This window comes from Sturnus vulgaris, chromosome 6 (genome assembly GCF_052056855.1).
Source record: "Sturnus vulgaris isolate bStuVul1 chromosome 6, bStuVul1.hap1, whole genome shotgun sequence".
NCBI lineage: Eukaryota > Metazoa > Chordata > Aves > Passeriformes > Sturnidae > Sturnus > Sturnus vulgaris.
In genome coordinates this window covers 27,067,225-27,089,793 of record NC_142248.1, presented here as the reverse complement: position 1 = coordinate 27,089,793, position 22,569 = coordinate 27,067,225, and the positions used below count along the sequence as shown (strand labels likewise).

At 37.9% G+C, this 22,569-nt stretch overlaps 1 protein-coding gene across 1 annotated transcript in view; it reads left to right on the top strand.

Annotated features, from left to right (window-relative positions):
• The window catches only part of SPTLC2 (serine palmitoyltransferase long chain base subunit 2), a 72,950-nt gene that overhangs the window by 17,531 nt on the left and 32,850 nt on the right, over window positions 1-22,569 (top strand). Inside the window, exons 3-9 of the mRNA XM_014869809.2 lie at window positions 1,088-1,242; window positions 2,278-2,426; window positions 2,760-2,884; window positions 7,442-7,535; window positions 10,200-10,305; window positions 11,134-11,353; window positions 13,157-13,283. Of these exons, the coding sequence (XP_014725295.2) occupies window positions 1,088-1,242; window positions 2,278-2,426; window positions 2,760-2,884; window positions 7,442-7,535; window positions 10,200-10,305; window positions 11,134-11,353; window positions 13,157-13,283 (976 nt within the window). The remainder of the gene's footprint in view (window positions 1-1,087; window positions 1,243-2,277; window positions 2,427-2,759; window positions 2,885-7,441; window positions 7,536-10,199; window positions 10,306-11,133; window positions 11,354-13,156; window positions 13,284-22,569) is intronic.

Sequence of the window (22,569 nt, the reverse complement as noted above, 5' to 3'; positions counted from 1 at the left end):
GGTAGGAGGATGCAAAGGTCTGGACTTAAATGTTCATTTACTCCAGACTGCAAGGACAAAGTTGTTAAATCATTAAAGTAAGAAAGTAATGAAAAAAGTACTCCTCCTACAGGCAAGAATTGTAAGTAAGAGCTTGTAAGTGCCTGTAGGTTTTTTTATTAAAAATCTGCCATAAATGCTCCCAGTTTTGCTTTAGTGGTACAAATGTCTGACACCATAGTACCTGGTGAGATACTCTGCCTTTCTCATACTGTCACCAAAAATAAAATTCTCGTCACAATGTTTGCATTTTTCTTGTGAAAAACAGGAAGAAATGCTCTTCTGTCTCTTATCTTTGTAATAAATTCTACTTTTTCCTTCTGTAGATGATTAAAAAGGTGCTTTTTTTTCCCCAAGAGAAGCAAATTAATTATGCATTCTTATCTCTACTAAATGTCAGACTTTCTTTAATTAAATAGTAAAAAGGAAACTTGTGACTTTGGAGCAAGAAAAAAATGTTCTTGAGTGCTCAGATGTCTTTGCTGCCACAGTTATTTTGACATTCTTGTGTTATCCATTCGAGCCAGTCACTTACTTTTCCTGGAAGACATTGGAAGGGAAGCTAAAATTCAGGAAAGGCTCATTCATAAAAATCATGTTGGACTTCAGTGTTGATAAGCTGTGCAGAACAGAGGTGCCATAATGTAGCTTATTAGCCTCTACTGAAAACAAAAAATTGTGGAAGGTTCTAATGGTAATGTGTAAAATAATGCTAGTGGTGCTATGTTAAATGCATTCCTTATGCACAGAATAAAGTACAGTAAAGCACCTTAGTTTTCAAAGTCTTTGTATATTCAATACAGCAATGCATACTGTTTAGTGCCACAAAGCTATTGCATGTTCCCTTGCTCTGCTAACTCGAAGGCTGACTAAACCTCTCCTGCAAAGGTTATATGCCCATGATTTAATGAAGTGAGTTACTTTATGTTTTGTGTTTTCTTGAGTTTTTTCATTACACCAGAATGACAGAAAATAAATATTCCACTTACTCTTATTTTGCTGTCATGTATATTTTCCTTTTACTTTGAGTGCTTTTGATGTGTTTCAGGACTTTGTCCCATTGTACCAGGACTTTGAAAATTTTTACAACAGAAACCTCTACATGCGCATTCGGGACAGCTGGAACCGTCCGATCTGTAGTGTGCCAGGGGCCAAAGTGGACATGATGGAGAGAGTATCCCATGACTATAACTGGACATTCACGTGAGTCAGAATTGAAGAAAACACTTGCAAGACCTGTCTTGAAATATAGGGTCTCTAAAAGGAAGTTGAAGGCTGTGAGGTTAAAGGAGCAGTGAGTTATGAGCTGTATTATGAAAGTTTGAGCATTCTAGCAGCTTGAATCAATGAATTTTGCTCTTTTGAAATGCATTTAGCCACCAAGGTGATGATTTGTATATAATCTTTTGGCTACTTTACTGTATTAAGATTTCCTGGGCATACACCTGTAATAAAATTAATAACTGTGCATGACAAGAACCTGGTGTGGATACTTTGGATTGCACTGCTGCTTGTGGCTTTGTGTCGATTTAGAAGAGGTTCTGCCACTTGAAGTAAATGCTGCTGCCTAAACTGAATTTAACATGATTGTTTTGAGTCAGAACTGAAGTAGTCTGTAGAAACAAAATGAGAAAAGCAATAAAGGATTTTTACGAATTTGAAATGACTTATCACAGGTTTGATGTGAAAAAGTTTGCAGCAAAGTACTTGGTGAAACTAGTTATGTCTCTTCTTGGGTTTCAAGGGCAAAATAATTAAAATTTATTTTTTTCTGCTATACTCTTCCTTATTCTCCTTTGTCATGTATTGTTAGCACAGAAGTGCCAGATGTGTTTCCTTTCTGTCGTTAGAGGATATCCCGCTTGAGGGGCTGCCAAGTTAATTGATCTAGAGACATTATTTTGTAATTGAAAGAAAAGTTGTATGTTTTTAGGATGGAGGGAGAAACATGTCAGAACAACATACAGTTTGAGAAGCCTCCAGCAATTTTATGTGTGGTAGCAAATTCACCTGTAAATGTAAACTTCTGGGAATTAATTTGAGATTGTAAGATAGGGAGAGGATCTTTTTCACTGATTGTTGCAGTTTGATGATGAGAGTCAGTACTGAAATAATTTATTGGTTGGTTCTATTGAATTTTAACATTTCAATGTATAGTCTAGGAAAGTGAAAAAATACCTTGTGTAGATAATTTTAAAAATTTGGGGTGTCCTAACTTGTGCTGTTTTTAAAACACAGATACACAGGGAGAGTGATAAAAGATATCATAAATATGGGGTCCTACAACTACCTTGGGTTTGCACAGAAGACTGGGCCTTGCCAAGAAGCAGCTGCTAAAGTTCTGTCTCAGTATGGAGCTGGGGTGTGCAGCACTAGACAGGAGATGGGTAAGTTGGAGGATGATAGTATGTTCCCTGAACGTGTATTTCACAGTCTGTATCTGATTGCAGGTCTTTAAAACATTGATTGTTTTAGCATTGAACTTTAGTCTAACTGACAAAGAAGCTGTTACTTCAGTGAAGACAAATTGACTTCCTGGATTTAGTTTACATTTCACAGCAGTTGTCTTAATTTATGTTTTCACATATGGGGTTTGCTCAGTGTTCCCTTATGGGCCTTTAAATAAAGCACAGCATGGTTGGTGGAAATTCTCTTTGTAAAATTTAGGAATAGTGAAAGCTTCTCCTTACTCTGAATTTCCCATTTTTTTTTATGTGCAGGAAACTTGGACAAGCATGAGGAGCTGGAAAAGCTAGTTGCCAGGTTCCTAGGTGTGGAATCTGCAATGGCATATGGAATGGGATTTGCAACCAACTCTATGAACATTCCTGCTTTAGTTGGCAAGGTATGGCTTAAGTCATGGACAAAAGCTCACCTAACAAAGATCCTAGTTGTTAATTTTTCTAAAAGCTACTTGCTTGCTTTTGTATTTCCTCAGTGGCAGCCCCTGCAGATATTCTCTGTGGAAACTGTAGGTTGCAGTATGCATCTCTAACCATTGCAAAAATCTCTTTTGGAAGTAGCATCCAAGGAACCAGTAGCAGCCCAGAACTTTCTCTCTGGGAGAAAGCCTAGCATGTTAAGGCTTGCTTCCTCAGGCTACTCCTTGGTGTGTGAAATGGTGGCTGATTAACAGACTGGTTGGCTGAAGGTATTTTGGTGCTTTTGAGACACTAAAAACCGACTGTGTCAGCTACACAGATAATCTAAATTGCATGCCGCTACATAGAGAATTTATTATCTTTGAGTGACAGCTAAAAAAATCCTTCTTTTGAAGAAAGGTTGTTTGAGGGAAATAAGGTCAACTGTAAAGACGCATGAGGTTTATTGTGTGCCCCATACAAGAGTAGACAATTAGTCTGAGTGTCCAGTATCTCCAACTATGCTATTTTAGTTATTGGAAAATGAAATAAAAGTGAAAGTTTTCTTTGCCTCTTCTGATGCAAAATACATGATCTCTTAGCTCCTCCGTAGAGTAAAATAGTGCAAGTACTGGAACAGGTCTTTTTTGTTGTTGTTGTTTTCTTGGTTTTTTTAAAATTATTCACTAAGTCAGCCTAATACTGCTAGTCTGTTAGAATTTTCTGTCCCTGTGTAGTGAATTATTTTCCTTTTATTTAATTTATTTTTTCACTTCCTGAGATTACTTTGTAAATCTTCCACTTGTGATATCTACAGATCATAAATTTGCTGCCTTGTTCTTCCTGGCAACTTTTCTTCCTGGTGATTCTCTTTTGGATTAGCTGCACTGTCTTCCGGCATGCTTTTTTTTGTTTGTTTGGTTTGGTTTGGTTTTTTGTTTTGTTTGTTTTGTTTTGTTTGGTTTGTTTTGTTTTGTAACAAGGAAGTAGCACCGTCTACATAATGTGCCTTTTCTTTTGCTGTGTTACGTTTTAAATATCAAATTCTTTGCACAGTAAAAAAAACATTTTTGAGACTGATGCTAGAGAGAAATAGAGAAATTCAGTGCTTCAGATCTAATGTTTCTGGAGTCAAATACTTCTGCAGTGCTGTGAATCTGAGCAACATATGTTACTTCTGACATATCTTTTCCCTCCATTTTTTGGCTCTTTGTCTTTCCTCATCTCTCCTGTTTTATGTTCAACAGGAAAATGCTTCATGATTTCTGTGAGACCTTTCAGATCCAGTACACACTGTCAGATACATTTAATACAGATATATTGCTCGTTGTTGTCACTACAAATACATTCCTGCAAACTTACTCAGTCTTTTTTTTCCATGTGGAGCCCACTGTGTATCTTCAATACCTTATGAGAATGCCCTTGAGGCACCTTACTCAGATCCTGAGTTTTCACCTTTGAGCTTCAGCAGGTTTTACAACCATTGAGAGAATCTGAACAGTAAATTTCAAGGCATGTAACATACCTGTTTTTATGCTCACTTTACTAAACCAGCTCTTGTCATAAATGGGTACAGCAGTCCATGCTGGGTTAGTCATGAGGATACTTAGTTTCTTGTACATTTGAAATAAAGTAGTAAGAAGCTTTGGCCTCATAACAATACAACTGCCTTTATACTCAGGTGAATACTCCAAACAGAAATTGCGGAGCTCTTGTCAAATAAACCATCTTGCAGTTCAGAATGTTCACTGAATGTTTTTTTTGCCTGCCTGAAGTTGCTTCTCGCTGCACATTGGATTTCTCCATTGTCTGCAAATAAGGACACATAAATCCTGAATTTTGGCACCACCCAGTACACAATTAATTGTGTGTGCACAACCTGTTTGGCAATGCTTTGACAGACCTCAGTAAAGCTCAGAGATTCTCATGCTTGATTAAATTCTTGGGCTTTTTTTTTATGACTGTTTGTGTCTTTTTGCATGTCCTACTTATGTTTTCAGCTGCAAAACTGCTTGGAACACAAGATATCTTTGAAATTAATGGTATCTGGGCTCCTTTATTACTACTTAATTAGCTAAAAAGCTACTGAGTATAGTTGCTTACATATACCAGACCACCTGTTCTTTTTTTGCTCTATGGAATCCTGAAGCACTTAGTTTATGTTTCTACTGAATCCTCTTTTAATAGCAACATATGCAGTCTGACTATCCTAGATCCATCTCTATGCCATAATTTGATCAGCATTAGTTAGCAAAAGGAGTTCAAAAGCTTCATTATTATTTAGTTGATCTTTATTCACTATGCCTTGTTAACAGCAGCCTCTACTAAGCAGATGCTGAAAATAGGTATAGTTGGTGTAGACTGAAAGTTGTATTTCAGCATTGTTAAAGCATCACTAAAAACAGTTCTTTCTGCACCTGGCAGTTTTCAGCAGCAGAGACCCTCTGTTCACAGCCAAGTTGTTGTGTGCCTGGTACAGTTACTGCCAAGTATGCCGAGCCACAGATAATGTGGAATTTGAGGGTTACTTAATCAGAAGTTGTTAGACCATTTGAGGCTAAGCTAGACTCTCAAACTGGCCTATTTTGGATTCAGTATCATTAATGTAGTTAATATAACTAGGTAATAACACCATTCTGTACTGCCTTTAACTCAGAGCTTTTCTGATAGCTCTGGATTGAGAGAGACTAGGCAATTGAGTTAGAACAATGATGTTTGAAGCATGTTTTTTGATTGTCGGAAAGCAAATTAATTTCCATATATAGGTGAGTTGTAAAATTAAGTGCTCAGAACTGAATTGCACAATTCATATATGTAGCACTCTGTAGTAAAATGTGGCATTCACTTCAATCGGCCTTGCAGGATGTGGTGGTAAGCCTGATCTTCACTGACATATTTTTCTAGAGCCCAAGTAGTGTTATCTCCAGTTCCTGTTAGCCTTGTCCTGGATGCTTTCTCAAATGTAAATTTGTAGATAAATGCAACTGAAGTCTAATTATTGTAGTAGCATCACCGAATTTTACATATAATCATCAGTGACTGCTGTACTGTGCCAGTGGCTTATGTGATCCATTGCCCTCTCTCTAGTGGCAGACAGTACTAGAATAGTTACTATTTCTTCAGTTTCAAATTAATTTGTTTCTAATTGAATGTCCTGTTAGCAGAGGGTGAAAAGAGCTGCTGCCCTCATCAATTTTTTAAGTCTACTTTGTCCACCAAAAGCTCGTCCTTGTTTTTATGGAAAAGTTTTTTGGATACTAATTAGTAGTGGATTATTATATTCACGCTTTTTGATACAGAAGCGTTTGAAAGCAATGCCTTCTGATGTATACATACTCTGTTTGGTATAGTAGTTCCAAAGAACAAACACTAGTTGGAAATCTCCATACTTCATATGTCAAAGTCTATGAAACATGTAATGTGAATGCTTGTAGCAGCAGTATGAACACGTGGCATTTGTTGCAATTTCTGGGATAAAACAGTCTTGAGCTTTCTCAGAATGTAGAATGATTCTAGGTACTTTGCAGTTCTCGTGCAGTTTCTTTTGTTCTGGAGAAAGTACTCCTGTTGTCTGTGATACTGCTTGTTTAACTGTAGGCAATACTTTTCACAGTCCTTTCTAGTAATTCCCATTTTAGAGAAGAAATCCTCTTGATTCTTCCCTCCATCCATTGTTATTAGAGAAGCATGGAATGAGCATGTTTCAGTATTAGATCTTCAGCATCTTGACACCCTTTCTAGATTTTTAACTGAGCAAATCACTTCTAAAGTTTCAGTAGGTTTACATAGTAATTGGTGTGGGCCAAGGTTATTTAGAAATATTGTTGCTCCCTTATATCTTAATCCCCCAATATACACACATTCCCGTAGTCCACAGTGATAATGCTGTGACTGAATGTTCAGCATATCAGTTATTGATCTATAATCGTCACTGCTCTCAAAACATACATATCTTGTTTTAATGTTTGTCCAAAGATCTATCTTCTGGATTTTTTGGAAAAAGCAAATTAATTTAGTATCATGATAATAGCTTCAGAAAACTTCTCCATTTCACCATGCAACTCCGTTTTCCACTTTGTCTCTTGTATATTGCCTCCACCTACACATGGGTTTAATCAGTGGTTGCCTCCTAATGAAAGTAATAGTGGAACTTTGAAGACCTAGGTTAAAGGCCTTATCAATGTCCTGTTTCTTAGCATCACTGTTGACTTGCTGAGAGAACTGTGGGCTGCTCTGCTCCCTGTTTTATCTGACTGCATAGGAGGATGAGTACTTATAAATAGCATGAGATTTTCAGGCAGATTGAACTGCAGGAAAAGTGAAACTTGAGTGGTCCTTTCAGTTAGGAGCAGTTGTGTATTTTTATTTGCTGTACTAAGGATGGAAATTGGATCTTAGCAAGTCTTGCCTGGACTAGCTGCATTTATGTTAGAAATTTTTTTCTTAAATGATATTGAAGAACTTCAGAGTTGAAAGGTATTACATGCTTGGCTGTGAAACATAATCTTTTCAATATCTTCCTCTTTCCCCTTCTAATTCAGGGCTGTCTGATTCTGAGTGATGAACTGAATCATGCATCACTAGTGCTCGGAGCAAGATTGTCAGGAGCAACTATTCGAATCTTTAAGCACAACAGTAAGTATCAGATGATGGACTCTGCCTTTCTGCAGATGCTATAGATCAGATACAATATTTTCTATCTTCTAAAAGCTGAAAGTCCAATTTCATGCAAGGAAATCAATTGCTAGTTACATTAAAGGTCAGAAGACTGCTGCTACTGAAAGTTGAATCATCCTGAATCAGATTTTTTAAGTACATTTAGTCCCAACTAATAACACTTTTATCCTGAAGCTGTTCTGACCTACATCTTCTGCATATGGAGAACATGCTACCCTTTGACAAGTCTAGAGGCACTGGTGTTTTAACATTGTTTCTTGTTCTACTATGCTTGGGTAGCTCAGCATGGCTAGACTGTTCTGACAGTGTGTCACGTAATAATGCAGTCTTGTAGGGGTCTAGGTTACAATTCGCAGAATAAGAAAGTTTAATTTTAGAAGTAGATGCCGGCATGCTCCTACAGTAACAAAAGCTTATGATTGCAGATATCCTAGCTAAACTAGACAGTCATGAATTGGCACAATGTAGTACTAAAAGAATTTTTGGAATGTGAAGCATAGATTAAGTTCAATGAATTACTTGCTTTAAGTATTTAAGTATTTGCTTCCAAAATACACAGAATTTTAAATTTCCTAGTTTCATCTTCTTCCAAAGGAGGTATTTATAATAACTTCCAGGTTAAAACTACCTAAGATTTCCTTCTCTTACTTGTGATGAAAGAGGCATGTGGTTGTTCTTGATTCGTAAGAACTACCTTCATTCTTCAGGTACACCCAATACTCTTTACAGTGTCAGTCTCTGAGATCACGATGACTCTTGCTCTCTTAGAAGTGTGTGGTGGTAACAGCAAAACTTGGGTGACTGCAATTATTTTTCTCTCTTTGTCCTACTTGATAGTGTGAATTCTCTCTGCTTACTGTTTCTTTTGTGTTTGCTCTTTCTTGTTTTCTATCATTTGAATAATTTGTTTTACAAAAAAGTAGAGCTTATTGTAGCATTCATTTTTTCTTTTTAATTCTTCATAAATTTTGGTTGCTGGGCAAGATCACAAAAGCTTTGCATTCAGCTTCTGCATTTGTATGGACACACTTCTGAACATTGCATCCAGTTGCAGAATTTCAAAGAACATTTGTGACAAACATAGTTCTGGCTATGGGGAGAAGGACTTAGAAGCTGCTGTGATGAAAAATAGAAGTTTTTTGGGAATGGGCTACAAACTAGCCCTGGTGAAATTGTGGGATATTCTAGAAACATTCTAGGTTGTGGGTTTCTCTGGAAGAGAATGTAATGGCAGATTACAAGCAAAATGCAAACAGTGGTCTCGGCCTTTCAAGATGGTGTTCAGTTCATATTTCTGTATGTGTTCTCAGTCCTACTCTTGTTATACTCTATGTTGCCTCTTTAATGTCATTTTCTTGAGATGTAATGGCTTCATTCATATTCAGATTTTTAGAAATTGGGGGGGGAAATGAAAAATTGCCCTGAAATTCCTTGTTCAGTGTTTTTATGTTTTATATTCTTCCTGCCTTAGTAGATATTTTTCCTTCTGTAGTTTGTCCTTTTTATTAAGCTCAGACTCATCTTCCCCTCCTTCGTGAAAAATTAGAGTAGAACTTTATTTTCCATTGTTCTCCCTAACTGCACTAACCTTGTCTTTCCTTCATTGAGAGACCTGTTGGAGACAGGGACTACACTGCTGATTTCTTAATCATTGACTTTCTGAACATTAGCTGTCTTTTAACAAACAGTCCATTAACTGACCTACTTTGCTGTTTAGTTTTTAGTCCAGATCTAGTTCACGACCACCTCTTGCTGCTAAAGCTGCCTTAGTCTACCAATTCTCCTTCCATGATTAATTTGTGCTCTTTTTCGTGCCCTAGTGTTTATACCTGTCTCTTGCTCAGCACTTGGCTTTTATGCTTTGATTAATCCCATCCTCACTCCTTTCCTTGGAGTTTTTTTTCAGGACTGATTCCACATGTATGTATTTATTCACATTAGTTAGGTCTCTTCAGATCACATCAAATGTTTGTAAGCAAAACTTGTAAGATTTCAAAATACATTTCTATTAACAGTTTCATCTGTCTAGTTTCTGATATGCTGAACATGGTCCTCTTTCCTACACTGGTGCTTGTCTTTTTTTTTTCCTTTTCTCCTTTGGTTTAGAGGCTTCCTGTTCCCAATTCCAATCTCTTCAATTTTAAACAAAGAAATAAAAAGCTACACTTGCCCTGCTTCTTCTCCTGCACTTTGGTCTATCTTCTGCTTATCTTTGATTATCCTTGAACTTGTTGTGTTCTGGCTCTATTCTGTTGTTCTATTCTGAATTATTTATGTCCACAAGGACATTCTTACTATCTAAATTGCCTTCTCTTTTCATCAGAATGAGATACCTTCCTTTTTTCATCCCCTCCAACTTTCTTTGTTTGTGCCTAATGCTCTAACTTGTGCTTTTAGTTTAGAATGATGAAATTCATCCTTGGAGTTCATACAGTCACCTGTTCCCTTCAATCTCATCCATGGGGCCTGTAGGTAGATGAAGCCTTTGCTTACTGACTTGTATATGGTCTGTCCTCCATGCTGGAGCAGTTTGTGCCTTTCTGGAGTATTGCTGTCTTTAGTCATGTCAAAGTTCAAGCTGGTAGCTGTTTTGGTACCATTTAACAGTAATTTCTGGTGCAGATATGCAAAGCCTGGAGAAGCTGCTCAAAGATGCTATTGTGCATGGGCAACCTCGTACACGGAGGCCCTGGAAAAAAATTCTTATCTTGGTGGAAGGAATATACAGGTACAAACTATTCTTTATATTCCTAAGACCCTCCACATGCAATCTAAATGCTTAGCATTTGAGTTTCTTTGCCAAATCAAACTATGAATACTGTCACTTCATAGTTATTTCATTAGTCTCATCTGTGAATTAAATTACACTGTGTATGTCTCACATTCTGGGCTTTCTGTTGCTAGAATTGTTGCTGCACCTGGTGTTATCACAATGCTTCCCACATCCTGATTAGATTGTAGAAATTAATTAAAGCTGATTATTTATCAGAGCTGAGGTCTTAAGTTGCTTGTCCATTCCATTCTTTCTGTGCTCACTAGATTATGCTAGTGTGAATGGAATTGCACAAATTTAATGTTTTTGCTAAGAATGAGGAGGAGCAGTAGGCATAGCTGTGTTAGGCATTTAAATCCTAGTGACTTTCAGTACAAAATGCGGTGTTTTGGAGCATTACTAATGAAAGCCTGGTCAGTTCTTAGAAACATCAGGTAAGTAGATGACAAGTCAGAATACTGACATTAGGGTGGAAGTAAAACTGAGATAATTTTATAAATGAACTATCACTGAACACATTCTTGTGCCCTAACTTCCTGTAACTGCTACTGTTTAGTCTGTGTGTCAGCATCCCAGAGGTGCTGAACAGGTAGAAAGCAGAGATCTGGGCCCCAGGTGCAAGGGGGAGAGGTGCATCTCTGCAGACTAGCAGACTGGGTCTAGCAAATTTTAAGTGTTTGCAATTACAGAAAGAGTAAAGAAATGAAAGCCTAGTGACTATAGGCTCTGTAAGGTGGTCCCAACTATTAAATCAACTTATACTAAATTTTTGTTTCTCAACAGTATGGAGGGATCCATAGTCCGTTTGCCTGAGGTGATTGCCCTTAAGAAGAAGTACAAATCCTATCTGTACCTTGATGAAGCTCATAGTATAGGTGCCCTGGGTCCCAGTGGCCGGGGTGTAGTGGAGTATTTTGGACTCAATCCTGAAGATGTGGATGTTATGATGGGAACATTCACCAAAAGCTTTGGAGCTGCAGGAGGATACATTGGGGGCAAGAAGGTAAAAAGCTGGGAATTTTATGGCTGGTGGTGAAGTCTATTTCAGGCAGCTGGTGGAATTCTTCATTAAGCATTTCAAATTTAATCTATGCCTCAGGTACCCTAATGTCCATTTATTTCATAACTTTACATGCTGTCTAATACTGTGAAAGTTGGCAGTGCAGAAGAGTCTAGTCTGGTAAAATACCTCCTAATGGTGTAGTTCTCATATGGTCAGTGATGATCTGAGTTTGCAGAATGTACAGTAGCAATGTACTATCTTTCTAGGAAGGGCTAGGAGCCAGGCAGCAGGGATTTCTTGATGTTACATTTCATGAGACTTAAAGGAAGAATGCCAAAAGCTTAAGTTTTTCAGCATGTTTGGAGGAAAATCCTCTTAGGTTAATCTGGTAGAATTGGTTTCCCCTGGGCACAAGCAGTTTGCTTTCTGAAAAGACACCTTTTCCCTTTTTCTTTTTTGGCTGGTTGATTGTTTTGGGTTTTGTTTGTTTCTTTTGGGGATTTTGGGACCTTTTTTTTACTACTGTTTCTTTCGATTGGAAAGTACAGCTAGAAAGTGTTGCCCTTGCCAAACTCTATTTCTCAGAGGGATGGTGTAGATAATTCCCTGTGTCACTTTTCTCATATCATAAATTATCTGATCTCACAGATCAGGCTTCTAAGCTTTATTGGAGGGTAAAATTCTACCATTTTCCTACCAGGAAATTTTTTTTACATATTAATTGTGATAATTACGTCCATCCATCCAAATGGAGATGGAACTTGGAGATATTCCTTGTAGGATGTTTACTATGGTTAGATAAAAATTACTTCCAACAACTTCCCTGGAAAAAAAGAGTCATATAAATCTTTCTCCAGAGGTAGTGAGCTAGTGGGATTGACTCCATGGCACAAGGTAAAAGCAGCTAAGAGTCCTTTGCAACTGTTTTAGCTACTGATTGAGGAATTGCTTCAGAGATAAGAAGCCTTAAATCTTCTTACCTAGTTTATTTCAAAGTTCCTTTACGACTTCCTTTCCTTTAATTCTGACCCTAGGCAGACAGCAGCAGAACACTTCCGGACATTTTTGTAATACTTTTGCAGCTTCTGCTAGCTACAGAGCTGTCATTAATTTTATGATAGCAAAAGACAGAATCTCTCCTGGCATTCACACTGATGTTTATAATATTTTAGCTTGGTTTTGTTACAGTTAACAAGCAGCCTAGATGTGTGTTGATCCTTCATTCCTATATGAGCTGCTTTTGCCCTCTTAAGAAAAATAGAATATGTGTCTAAGTGGGAATGCAAAAGGATTAAACTGAGGTTTGTGCACTCTTAAATTACACCTCCTGATGAATGAGAGAGAAGATTTTGTGACCTGTTCCCTTGTTTGGTGGTTTTTGTGGGGGAAAAAAGTATATTGAGCATGATCTATAAACACCTATGGATCCTGCTCCCCACTATTTCATTTTCTTTATATTCTCACTGTTATAATAAACATTTTGAAACTCATCCTGGGCACAGTTCAAGTACGGTGAGCATAATGCAAACCCTTGTAGCAATCCACTGCTGATGGTGTTAGCTAGACAAGTCTGTCATAGGTATTTGTCTCTGATCAACACACGTTCTCAGTCTGTGACATTATTATGAGTTGTCGTGTCCCTGCTGTTCCTTGTAAAATTAATCCTTGAGATACTTGTTTTCTTATGGGGCATTCTGAAAGATGTTTTTGTGGTGCCCTGGTTTATTGTGATTAAAGATACAACAGAAGCATCTGTCTGAGTACTGGGAAGGTTATGTCTGATGGCCTCTTGTGTTTTGCTAGGAACTGATTGATTACCTCAGGACATACTCTCACAGTGCTGCGTATGCAACATCAATGTCGCCTCCTGTTGTAGAGCAAATCATCACCTCTGTGAAGTGCATTATGGGTGAAGATGGTACAACTATTGGTGAGTCTTTCTAGAAGTAAGCATGTAGAAAGGGGAAGCCAAAAAGAGCCTTTATCACTTTGACAGATAACACATTCAATGGACACTTTCATAATTAACTATTAGTAGAATTACGGTTGGAATTTCTGGGTCAGTAAACCAGTTTACAGTTCTGCTTGGCAGATCAGCATAATAACAATATAAAGAGTTTTTAGCTAGAGATAAGTCATCTTAGTCCTGTCTAAGAGACACTATTTTCTTTTACTGATTTTTGTTCTTTGTCAAGGTATTCTAGCTACCTTCTTTTTCTTTCCGTTGTCTGTCCTTTGTTATTTGCCCCACTTTGAACATTTCTTTCAGACTATTTTGCTGTTGTATCTTTTACAGTTGTGTGCTAGTTTATTGCAGGGACAGTGCTTTCAATTTTCATCTCTAGTATAATTTGATATTTGCATCTAAGTTAAAGTACATATGGAAATGTTTCTGACATCCCTTTTTACTTGAGGAGCTGGAGGCATTTTTCAACATCAGTGAACTTAATGGACTAGGAGATGAAATGCAGTATATTTGTCTTTATTGTCTTAGTTTTTCTGTTTCATAATAGAAATAAAAAAGGGGAAATTTGTACTACTCTCTGAGCATTCAAAGTCATAATGACAGATTCTTGTGTCTCATTTGCCTATTGGTAGAAGCTTCCTTCAGTTACAGCATGAAGAAATAGCTCTTTAAACTGCCTTGGAGCTGAAATGGTACAGTTTGCATGTAGGTTACTTTTTCCTCACCGGTAATTAAAAAGTTGTGAGCACCTCACACAGGATGCCAGTGTAGTTTGTTGAGTATCTGTTGGTGGCATTTAGTTTGGAGGCTCTCAGAATTGTAACTGCAGTATATATTGAATTGTTGGAGCTTGAGGCATCTGGCCACGAGGTGGTGGTGGTGTATGCTGAAGAAATGAATTGGCTTTTGAACATGCATCATCTGACCAACCAACCTGCTGGATAACTTACAGTGGAAAAGCTCACTGGAGAAATTACTTGAGAATTTTCCTGTTATAAGTATTTTCATTTGGTTTGCTTATATTATCTGAGAACAGATTTAAGTGCCTGCAGTTGGTGGTGGTTGCTCAGTGAAGACATCATCAGCGAGGCAAGTATATCTGGTCAGCAGTCTGTGTCTGTGCTAGCTTTGAGTGCTGCCGAGTGGCCCATGTGAGACACCTGTACCAAGAGCCAGGCGTTGACTCCCTGCTCTCAAGTACAGGTATTAAGCAAGCTTCACACTACACAAAAAGTTGTCTTGCTGTAGTTGTAAAAGTAATTGTTTGAGATTTTTATAGCTGATGATTTGCCAACAATCTGTGGTCTTCTTAGGCGTTGCTTGTTTTGGGTTTCTTCCAGTGTCTGTTTTGCTTAATGAAGGGGGAAGCAAGGAATGTGTAACTGATTTCTGTTTGCAGTATTTAAACTCGGGCATTTTTGTCTCTTTCTGAGGCTACAGTGTGGTACTTGTTGAAGCCAGGAGAACGGAAGTAACTTCCATTCCACACTGTTCTCCTGCCATTATGCCAGCAAGATCCATCTGAGCTGAACGGCAAACCAGATTAGGAACCAATATGGCAAAAAAAAGAAACTCAAAAGATTGTTTTTGTTCTCATGTTGCTTAAAATGCATGTTGAGCTACATCCTACTAATTTGGTGCCAAGAAGTACCAGAATTCCTAGGCACCTATTTCTAACGAGAAAATGAGTGCTTCTGGTGTTCAATAGGTGTCTTATGTCCAAGAAGTCATAAGTGATGGATATAACAGTTGGATAGCCAGAACCTTGTCAAATCTTAAAGAATTTCTCAGCTACAGGTCTCATGCAAGTGTTACTGGCCTTTTAAGCGTCTAAGTCAATTTTGAATTAAAAACACTTTATAGGATGATTTCTGCATGAAAGTGCCTTCCTATTTATTTTCTGCAGAGTGCTGTTTCCCAGTCATGCATTTTCAAAATTGCCTTAAGACTTTAGAGATAATATTACTTTGCAGACATTTTTTGTGGACAAAGTTGGCAGAAGTTCAGTTGGGTGAACTAAGCAGCTGATTAGTGATAACAAGTGTGATGACAAAATTTTCTCTTTGTCTAAGGGCTTTGGCTGAAAAACTTTGGATTCTGTGTGGGATTACAAGTGAGGCTCTGAAGGACCACTGCCTGCAGTTGGTTTGACTATGAGTTAATAAGGAGTAGATAGGTGCTGGTGATAGTTGTTAACTTTGAAATACAAGTGGAGAAATAGTGTTAAACTGGGTCACTGGTAAGCACCTCTGAAGTGACTGTGTACTACAGAAATTTCATTGCTTTTAAGTTAGTTAAGCTGAACTAATTGGTAAAGGAAACTGGGATAGAGCAGTGGTTTTACAACAGCACAGGAGTTGGAGCTGGAATCAGGACAGTAGATGGCTAGCTCCCAACCTCATGTTTTGGACCACATCTGAATCTTTTAATAGCTTCAAGAATGCTTTCTTGAAAAGAGCCTTTACAGCTTCTTTGTCTGCCTGCTTCTGTTTACCACGTGCTATTTGTAAAATCTGCTGTCCTCCGTGGCATCAGATCGTCGTGGAAATAGTCATGTCGGATCGAGATAGTCTGTAGCTGAGGAACAAGTAATAGGAACCAAGTAGTTTTTGAAGATGAAAGTGTTTTTGTATATCATTTTGCAAGAATATGTTAATTGTCTAGCTTATTTCTAAATCTAAAGAAGCATTTGAAGACTCTAAACTTCCAATATAACATGTAATTACTAAAACTTTATATAAAACTAAAAAAAGTGAATGTCTCCTTTCAGATTTTTCCAGCAAGTTGCCAGTGACTCAATAGGATATTGGTAGGAGGCAGCACAGACAAAATACAGATGCTATGAGAAGCTTCTCTACAGAGAATGTAAGACGTGCTTATGTGTAAATGTGCTGCCTTAGTTGGCACAGTAGTTTCCTTTTGTCTTGATTTCTATTCAAATTAATCTGTTAATTCTTTGTGTGTGTATGCATGTAAGTGACTAGCAGACTTCAGTCACCCTGAAGACAGTTACAGCAGTCTAATTATAAGAATATATTACTTGTTCCTTCATCCAGACTGCAAAAACTATGCCAACAGCTAAAGCAATGGCAGAGCCATCTTATGAGTTTTTGGTAGTGGTGCTTCCAGAACTACAGCTCCTCTACATTATCAGATCAATATTCTGTTTGTCCTATTTTACTTTGTATTCCTTGTCTTGTACTGTAATTGGGTAGAAGACCATCATGGCGTCTTAAAACATAAATCTGTGATCCCCTTGAGAATTTCTTCAAACGAACAGTTATCCTCAAGAGTGTTGAACATGTTGAGCATATAGACTCTCTTCAGAGAACTCAGGTGACAATGTGCATTAATATCTTGTATATCATCATATTTGGCTTTAATATATACTAGAGCAAGGTGAGCAGGAGAGATGGAGAAGTCTCCTTTCTGCAAAAATAAACTTTTGGATCTCTTTTCCAATTAAGAGTCTCTGTGGTTGAAAACTTCAATGAGAAAGTGTTGCAGATGCTTGTCAACAGTTTGGTGAATGTTGCTCTTGCTCTGTTCAGCCGCAAAATCAATGAATGTCAGATAGTTTTGTAGATAAAGGAGCTTTTTAAACAATGATAATAAAAAGACACAATAAGCAGACTTTTCAGGGTCATAGTATACATACACAAAGATGACAAATTGATTCTTGGAATGGAGTTCTGGAAAGCTGTAGCATAGAGCCACTTGATTCTTGCTGTTATTTAAATTGACTGTAGGGAAAATGAGACAGCTTGGTTCTTGTCATGGTAAATGAGACATTGTTGTGATTTATGATGTTAAGTACTTGACCTGTCTTGGTAAATTTTTCAGCATCAATGATTTGGTTTGAGTTGAAAGCTGGAATTTTTGGTGCTACAATCTCACTAGGACTGGGAATCCAGCTGGCTCCTGTTATTTATGTAAGAGCCAGTGATGCATCCCATACAGCTGGAGTTATGTTGGCATTGTAGCTGTTCAGGACCCAGCCTGTTTGTTGCTGTGATAACATTGCTGGGGGCAAGTGGAAGAAAATCATAAGTAACACAAGTGAGATGAAGGCAAATCAAAACATGCAAAGTGAAACCAGTCTAGGGACTGGTTAACCACCTTCAGAGGTGAAACTTAGTTTGCTCTCCTATGTATTGAGAACTGAAGGATGAGCCTTAAATCCAGGTGTGTTTTAAGTTTCAACTAAAGCTGGCAGTACTAATGGCTTGTAACAGAGGGGAACTATTTCTTTCCGCAGACCTTAACTCAGTAATCGTAATTATACCTCTTGACATTTGTAACAAGTTTGACTGACTTCCACGTGAGTTTTAGGAGGCAAATATTATATATTTATATATTTAGGAGGCAAATATTAATATAAAGAATGTTGTCTTGAACACTGTATAGAAATGACGGATTATTATCCAACATAGTTCAGTGAAGGTAGCAGTTGCATTGGCCATCCCAGCTGCTAAACTATTGGAAACAAGTAGCTCCTCTTTGAAGGCTGGTCAGTCAGTCAGCAGCACAGAGTCAGGTTGGTATTTGTCTCAGGTATTTGCACTCAGTTGTAAAGAGCCAGTAATTGATTCCATCTCATCAGTGAAAACATTTAAATTTTTTTTTTTAAATCTACTCTTGCCATTGCTATGTGCAACAATATTGAGTGTGTTAAATCAGAGAAGGCAGTTAAACCAATTATAACCAGAAGTAATAAGAATGTACAGCTGTCTTGGCAGAGAATTGAACATAACTGAGCCTTTCAGAATTCAGGACCATTGTTATACTGTTACTATGCCCAGAGAGAAGCATGCTGGAAGAAAAAAAAAACAAGCCAAGCTTAGATGGTCCGCTTAAATTCTGGAGGAGAAAAGACTGCAATTAGTATTTTAACTTCCATGTGGGTAATCATGCCCTCAAGTGAAGATAGGACCTCAGCAGTTCAATCATCTGCCTAATCAGGAGGTTTCTTGAAGTTGGACATTTTGTAACATTACCTTTTTTTTTTCCAAAGACAAACCAGAATTATATGCAAGAACAAACATAAGCAGTAATGAGGGAATAGCCCATGTTTCGGCACCTAGAATTGAATTTTAAGTAGCTTATGGTATATTTATAAATGAAGTCTGTACTTTGCCATTCATTGCCAGCAGTCAATCCACAAATGGAAGTAGTGACTGCTGTTGTACTCGAAGGGGGAAATAGTCCTTCTGCAGGCAGAGGCTGAAAACATTCAATTATCATTAAAATCGGTTCATTTGAATTTCCTCCAGTAATTCGCTTGTTAATGAGGTGTTAAATTATCACCTTGGGAACCTGGGAACCAGTCAAAACTAATTTGAGCAAAGTGAATTTTTTTTTTTGTTTCTGCCCTTGAGAATCTCTAGCTGAGCTGGGAAACTGTTAGAAAAACAAATACTCTGGGGGTCATAAAGAGAGTTTCCTGCTTCTCTCTAGGGGTCTAACAGTTTTAAACATCGTTCTCTGTATTTGTACTTCCAGCTGAGGATCTTTTAAATTCAGCTTGTTGCTGTACCCCTACCTCCCTCCCACGGAGCATGGCAAACTTCCAGAAAAACTGCTTTAACCTGGGCTGGGCAGGAGAAATCTTTCAGCCTTTGATGCTTTGAAGAGTGTTTACAGACATTAGTAGGGTCGTACCTTTTGTTGTATATTGAAATGTGAGAATTCTTCAGTACCTCCTCTTTTGGGCTTTATTCAACATTGTAGATTTTGTATAGAGCTTATAAACCTTTATAAGTTTACACCTGCTTTGTTCTCTTAACAATCTACTTCTTGCTATTTTCGTTAATGTAGGAGCTGTCATCCTGTGTCTTCATAGACTAAACACTGATCTGTCGGAGCAGAAATGCAACTAGAAATGTTGCTTTGTTGAAGTAATTTAATTTTTGTTTCTTATGCTACATTTGATTTAAAATGTATGTCTTACTTTTTACTCTCAATAGCATATGAGGTGCCAAGTCTCTACAGAGTGCTGGTATGCTGCTCATACAGGAAAAGGAGAAAATACTGGTAGCAGGTTATTAGTATATATAGTATATATTGTTAGCAACAGGGCAACTAAATTATTCTAAATCAGTAACATTAAGGTAAAGCATTTCAACAGGAGTAGTCACACATGGGGTGATGTGCACTGTCTTTCTCTGGGTTAGTGTCAGATAGAGTTCATGGTTCCTGAGGAGGTACATGATTTACTAGAGCAGAGTTTTTAGGAAATACCTGAATGACCCACACAAGCACTACCTCCAGTCATCAGTCCTGCCAACTGCACCGATTTTCTACATAGGAAATATAATATTAGTACTGAAATAATGTATTCACTATAGAGACTTCTATGAAGATTATGTAGTATAATAGTTTCTGTCTTCTTTGGAAACAGGCAGTAGTCAGTAATGAAACCCTTTCTGTGGGCTGTGTTAGGCTATGTGGGACTTGCAGGCCAGCTGAGCTACTGTCCATGCCTACTTTAGTGGGTTCTGATGGAAAATATGTTTGGCACAAGGTCAGCTCATGCCATTTCACATCAATGCAGTTGACGTACCACAAATTCCCAAACACAGACAATCTTGACAATCTACAATGTGTACTTGTGTCCTACTAGAGTGCAGATGTTTGTTAATGTTTCAGAATTAATAAACTTTCTTAATACAGATTTAATCTTTAAAGGAAGAAGCTGTCTAAAAAACCTGCATGCCAATTAATGTGTTTTAAGAGCATATAGCCAGGGGGGAGAGATTTGAGATTACTTTAAATAAGATTGAGTGGATTCTCAATTTCGGTGTTGGGGATTTAGTTCAAGACAAATTGACTTGTCAAGGACAGGATAAACCAACCTGTAGGGCTTCTTTCTGCCTCAAGTAAGCTTCTGTTAATGCTCAGGTTATTGCCTAATTGTTGCATAGTGGAAAAGTTGTGGTTACAATGCTGCCTACATGGGGGGAAAATGTGTTGCAGAGTATGCAGGCTTCTCAAGTTCATGTTGGCTAGCAGCTCCTAAGATTTCTTAACTGTTTGTCCATGGACACTGGGATTGCAAAAAAAAAAAGAAGAAAAAAGGCGCCAGTAAAATACTTCTGAAGCTTTTAAAGACTTCTAAGCATGCCTTCCAGCTTGTCAGCTTAATATTGTATCATATAAGTGTGTTGGCAAACTCAGGCTCTAAATGGGCAGCGAAGAACTCATTTGTCCTGCAACTAGTGTCTCTAGAACTGAGTACTCTGTGCAAACAGATGTGTCACTCTTATAGAATAACTATACTAGGAGCTGGAAGCCCAATGTCCAGTACCTCCAATCTGAAATATAGCTTGTCTTTTCTAGGACTATAGCTATATTCCTGACAAGTATCTTTTTGTTCAGGTCATGGCAGCATAGAGGCAATTGTGAGTTTTATGTGCACAGCTTTGATCTTTCCAAGATCCTTGGAAAACAGAGCTGTTCAGGAAAAACAAGTCTGTAAATGTCAAAGGAGAGACAAGGTCCCCAGGGTTTGGGCCTTTTCAGGCACAAAGCCCGCTCTTCCACCTCACTGCAATTCCAGGTGGCAGGATACCAGAAGCTTCTTGCCAAATACAGCTTACTAACAGGGAAAGCTCAACACCCTCGCTGTTGAAATTATTGCAGAGTTTTAGGGTAAATCTGAGAGTACACTGTAAAAGGACAAGTATGGCTACGCTAACAGATACACAGGTAGATGTGGGCAACTCTGACTTGGTGGGAAATTTGCAGACTATAGTTTTTATCATAAGCTGAACTTGGCTAGAAGCATCTTTGATATTCAAGGAGAAACTTGAAATGTTGTAAAGGACCTCTTACTGAATGGATCAAAGTCTTCACAGAAAGATGTATGAAGATGTGTTCTGTGAATGATTCAAGTGCTGTCTTCTCAATGACTTCATACGAAAGTTTCTTGTTAAAAAAAATAAAAAAAAACCCCACTCATTCAGTGTGACAGTTCTTAATTTTAGGACACATTAGTAAAGAGCACATACACACTTGCAGCATACTGTCTCTCCCATTGTGCTTTGTGTTAGGTGAAATCTGTAGCAATATTATATTGGGAGGTATATCCAACTCCTGTTGAAGACTGAAAGAACTTTGGAACTTAATGTGCTCCATTCCACAAGGTGTCATTTAGTACCACTGATGAAAAGTAGCTACTGAGGACTATTCTGTTCACTTTCTTTAGCCCTGAAAGGATTCTTCTACGAAGAGACTCAGTAGAAAGTAGTCTGTTTGCCAGAATGCTTTTCTGGATTTTCAGACTAACACAGAGATAAATACTTTTCATAGTATCTTACAGTATCAGTTACTGGTCAAAGCATACTTCTGTGTAGGATCTCATTATTAACTCGAGCTCATGGTGCCTGTTTCATAGCACTCTTGGCATCATTTCTTTATAGAGCTGGGTTCTGTTCTGTTTGGCCAGAAGATGGTACTTAGTGTTTATGGCTGCCACCTCCCAAATGAGTTTGTTGAAGAGTACAGTAGTCAAACACATCCTATTCCCTCAGGTGGTGCCCCCTCAGGGATACCTCACTATCCAGGTAAGAGAATGGAATGCCCTAGCTCTATTTGTTGCTTTCTAGATGAAGCTGATTATTTCTAACCAAAGATGGCTATTTCTGACCAAAGGTGGACACTTTATAGCTGGCTGGTGTGCCTTTTCCAGTGAATGACAAGCCTTGCTGTGCTGGAACTTGAGCATTAGTCCAGCTGCTTTAGCAGCAATGCTGTTAGAAGCTTTTAAGGTGTTGACATGGAGTGTGACCAATCAGCTGACTTTTGCTGAATGCTGTTTCTTACACTTAGAGCATTCATATCTGATTTTAAATTTAAGAGCAGTACTTCAGTATGTGGCTAATGGAGCTGCAGGGAATGAGGGAGAAGACTGTTACTGGTCATCTGCAGTTGATTTGCACTGTTTCTTAGTTTACCTTATTGCTTGTGATTTATATGACATACAAATCCCTCTATTGGGCCGAACTGGCTTTGAGTTTTAGAAGAATAGATTAAGAACTATGGATGTTGTAAAACCTTGTGCTTTTATACTGATTTGATGTAAAGTGCAAAAAAAAAAAAGGTAGGAAGAAAAAAAAATAATTTTTTTTGACCAGCTAGCAAGAGTTCAATAGGGAAGCTAGTATATTAAAGGTCAGAAGAGCTACTGAATTACTGCTCTAAAGCTGAGTACTTGGCTGTCTTGTCCAGTCTATGGATTCTATTGTGAACT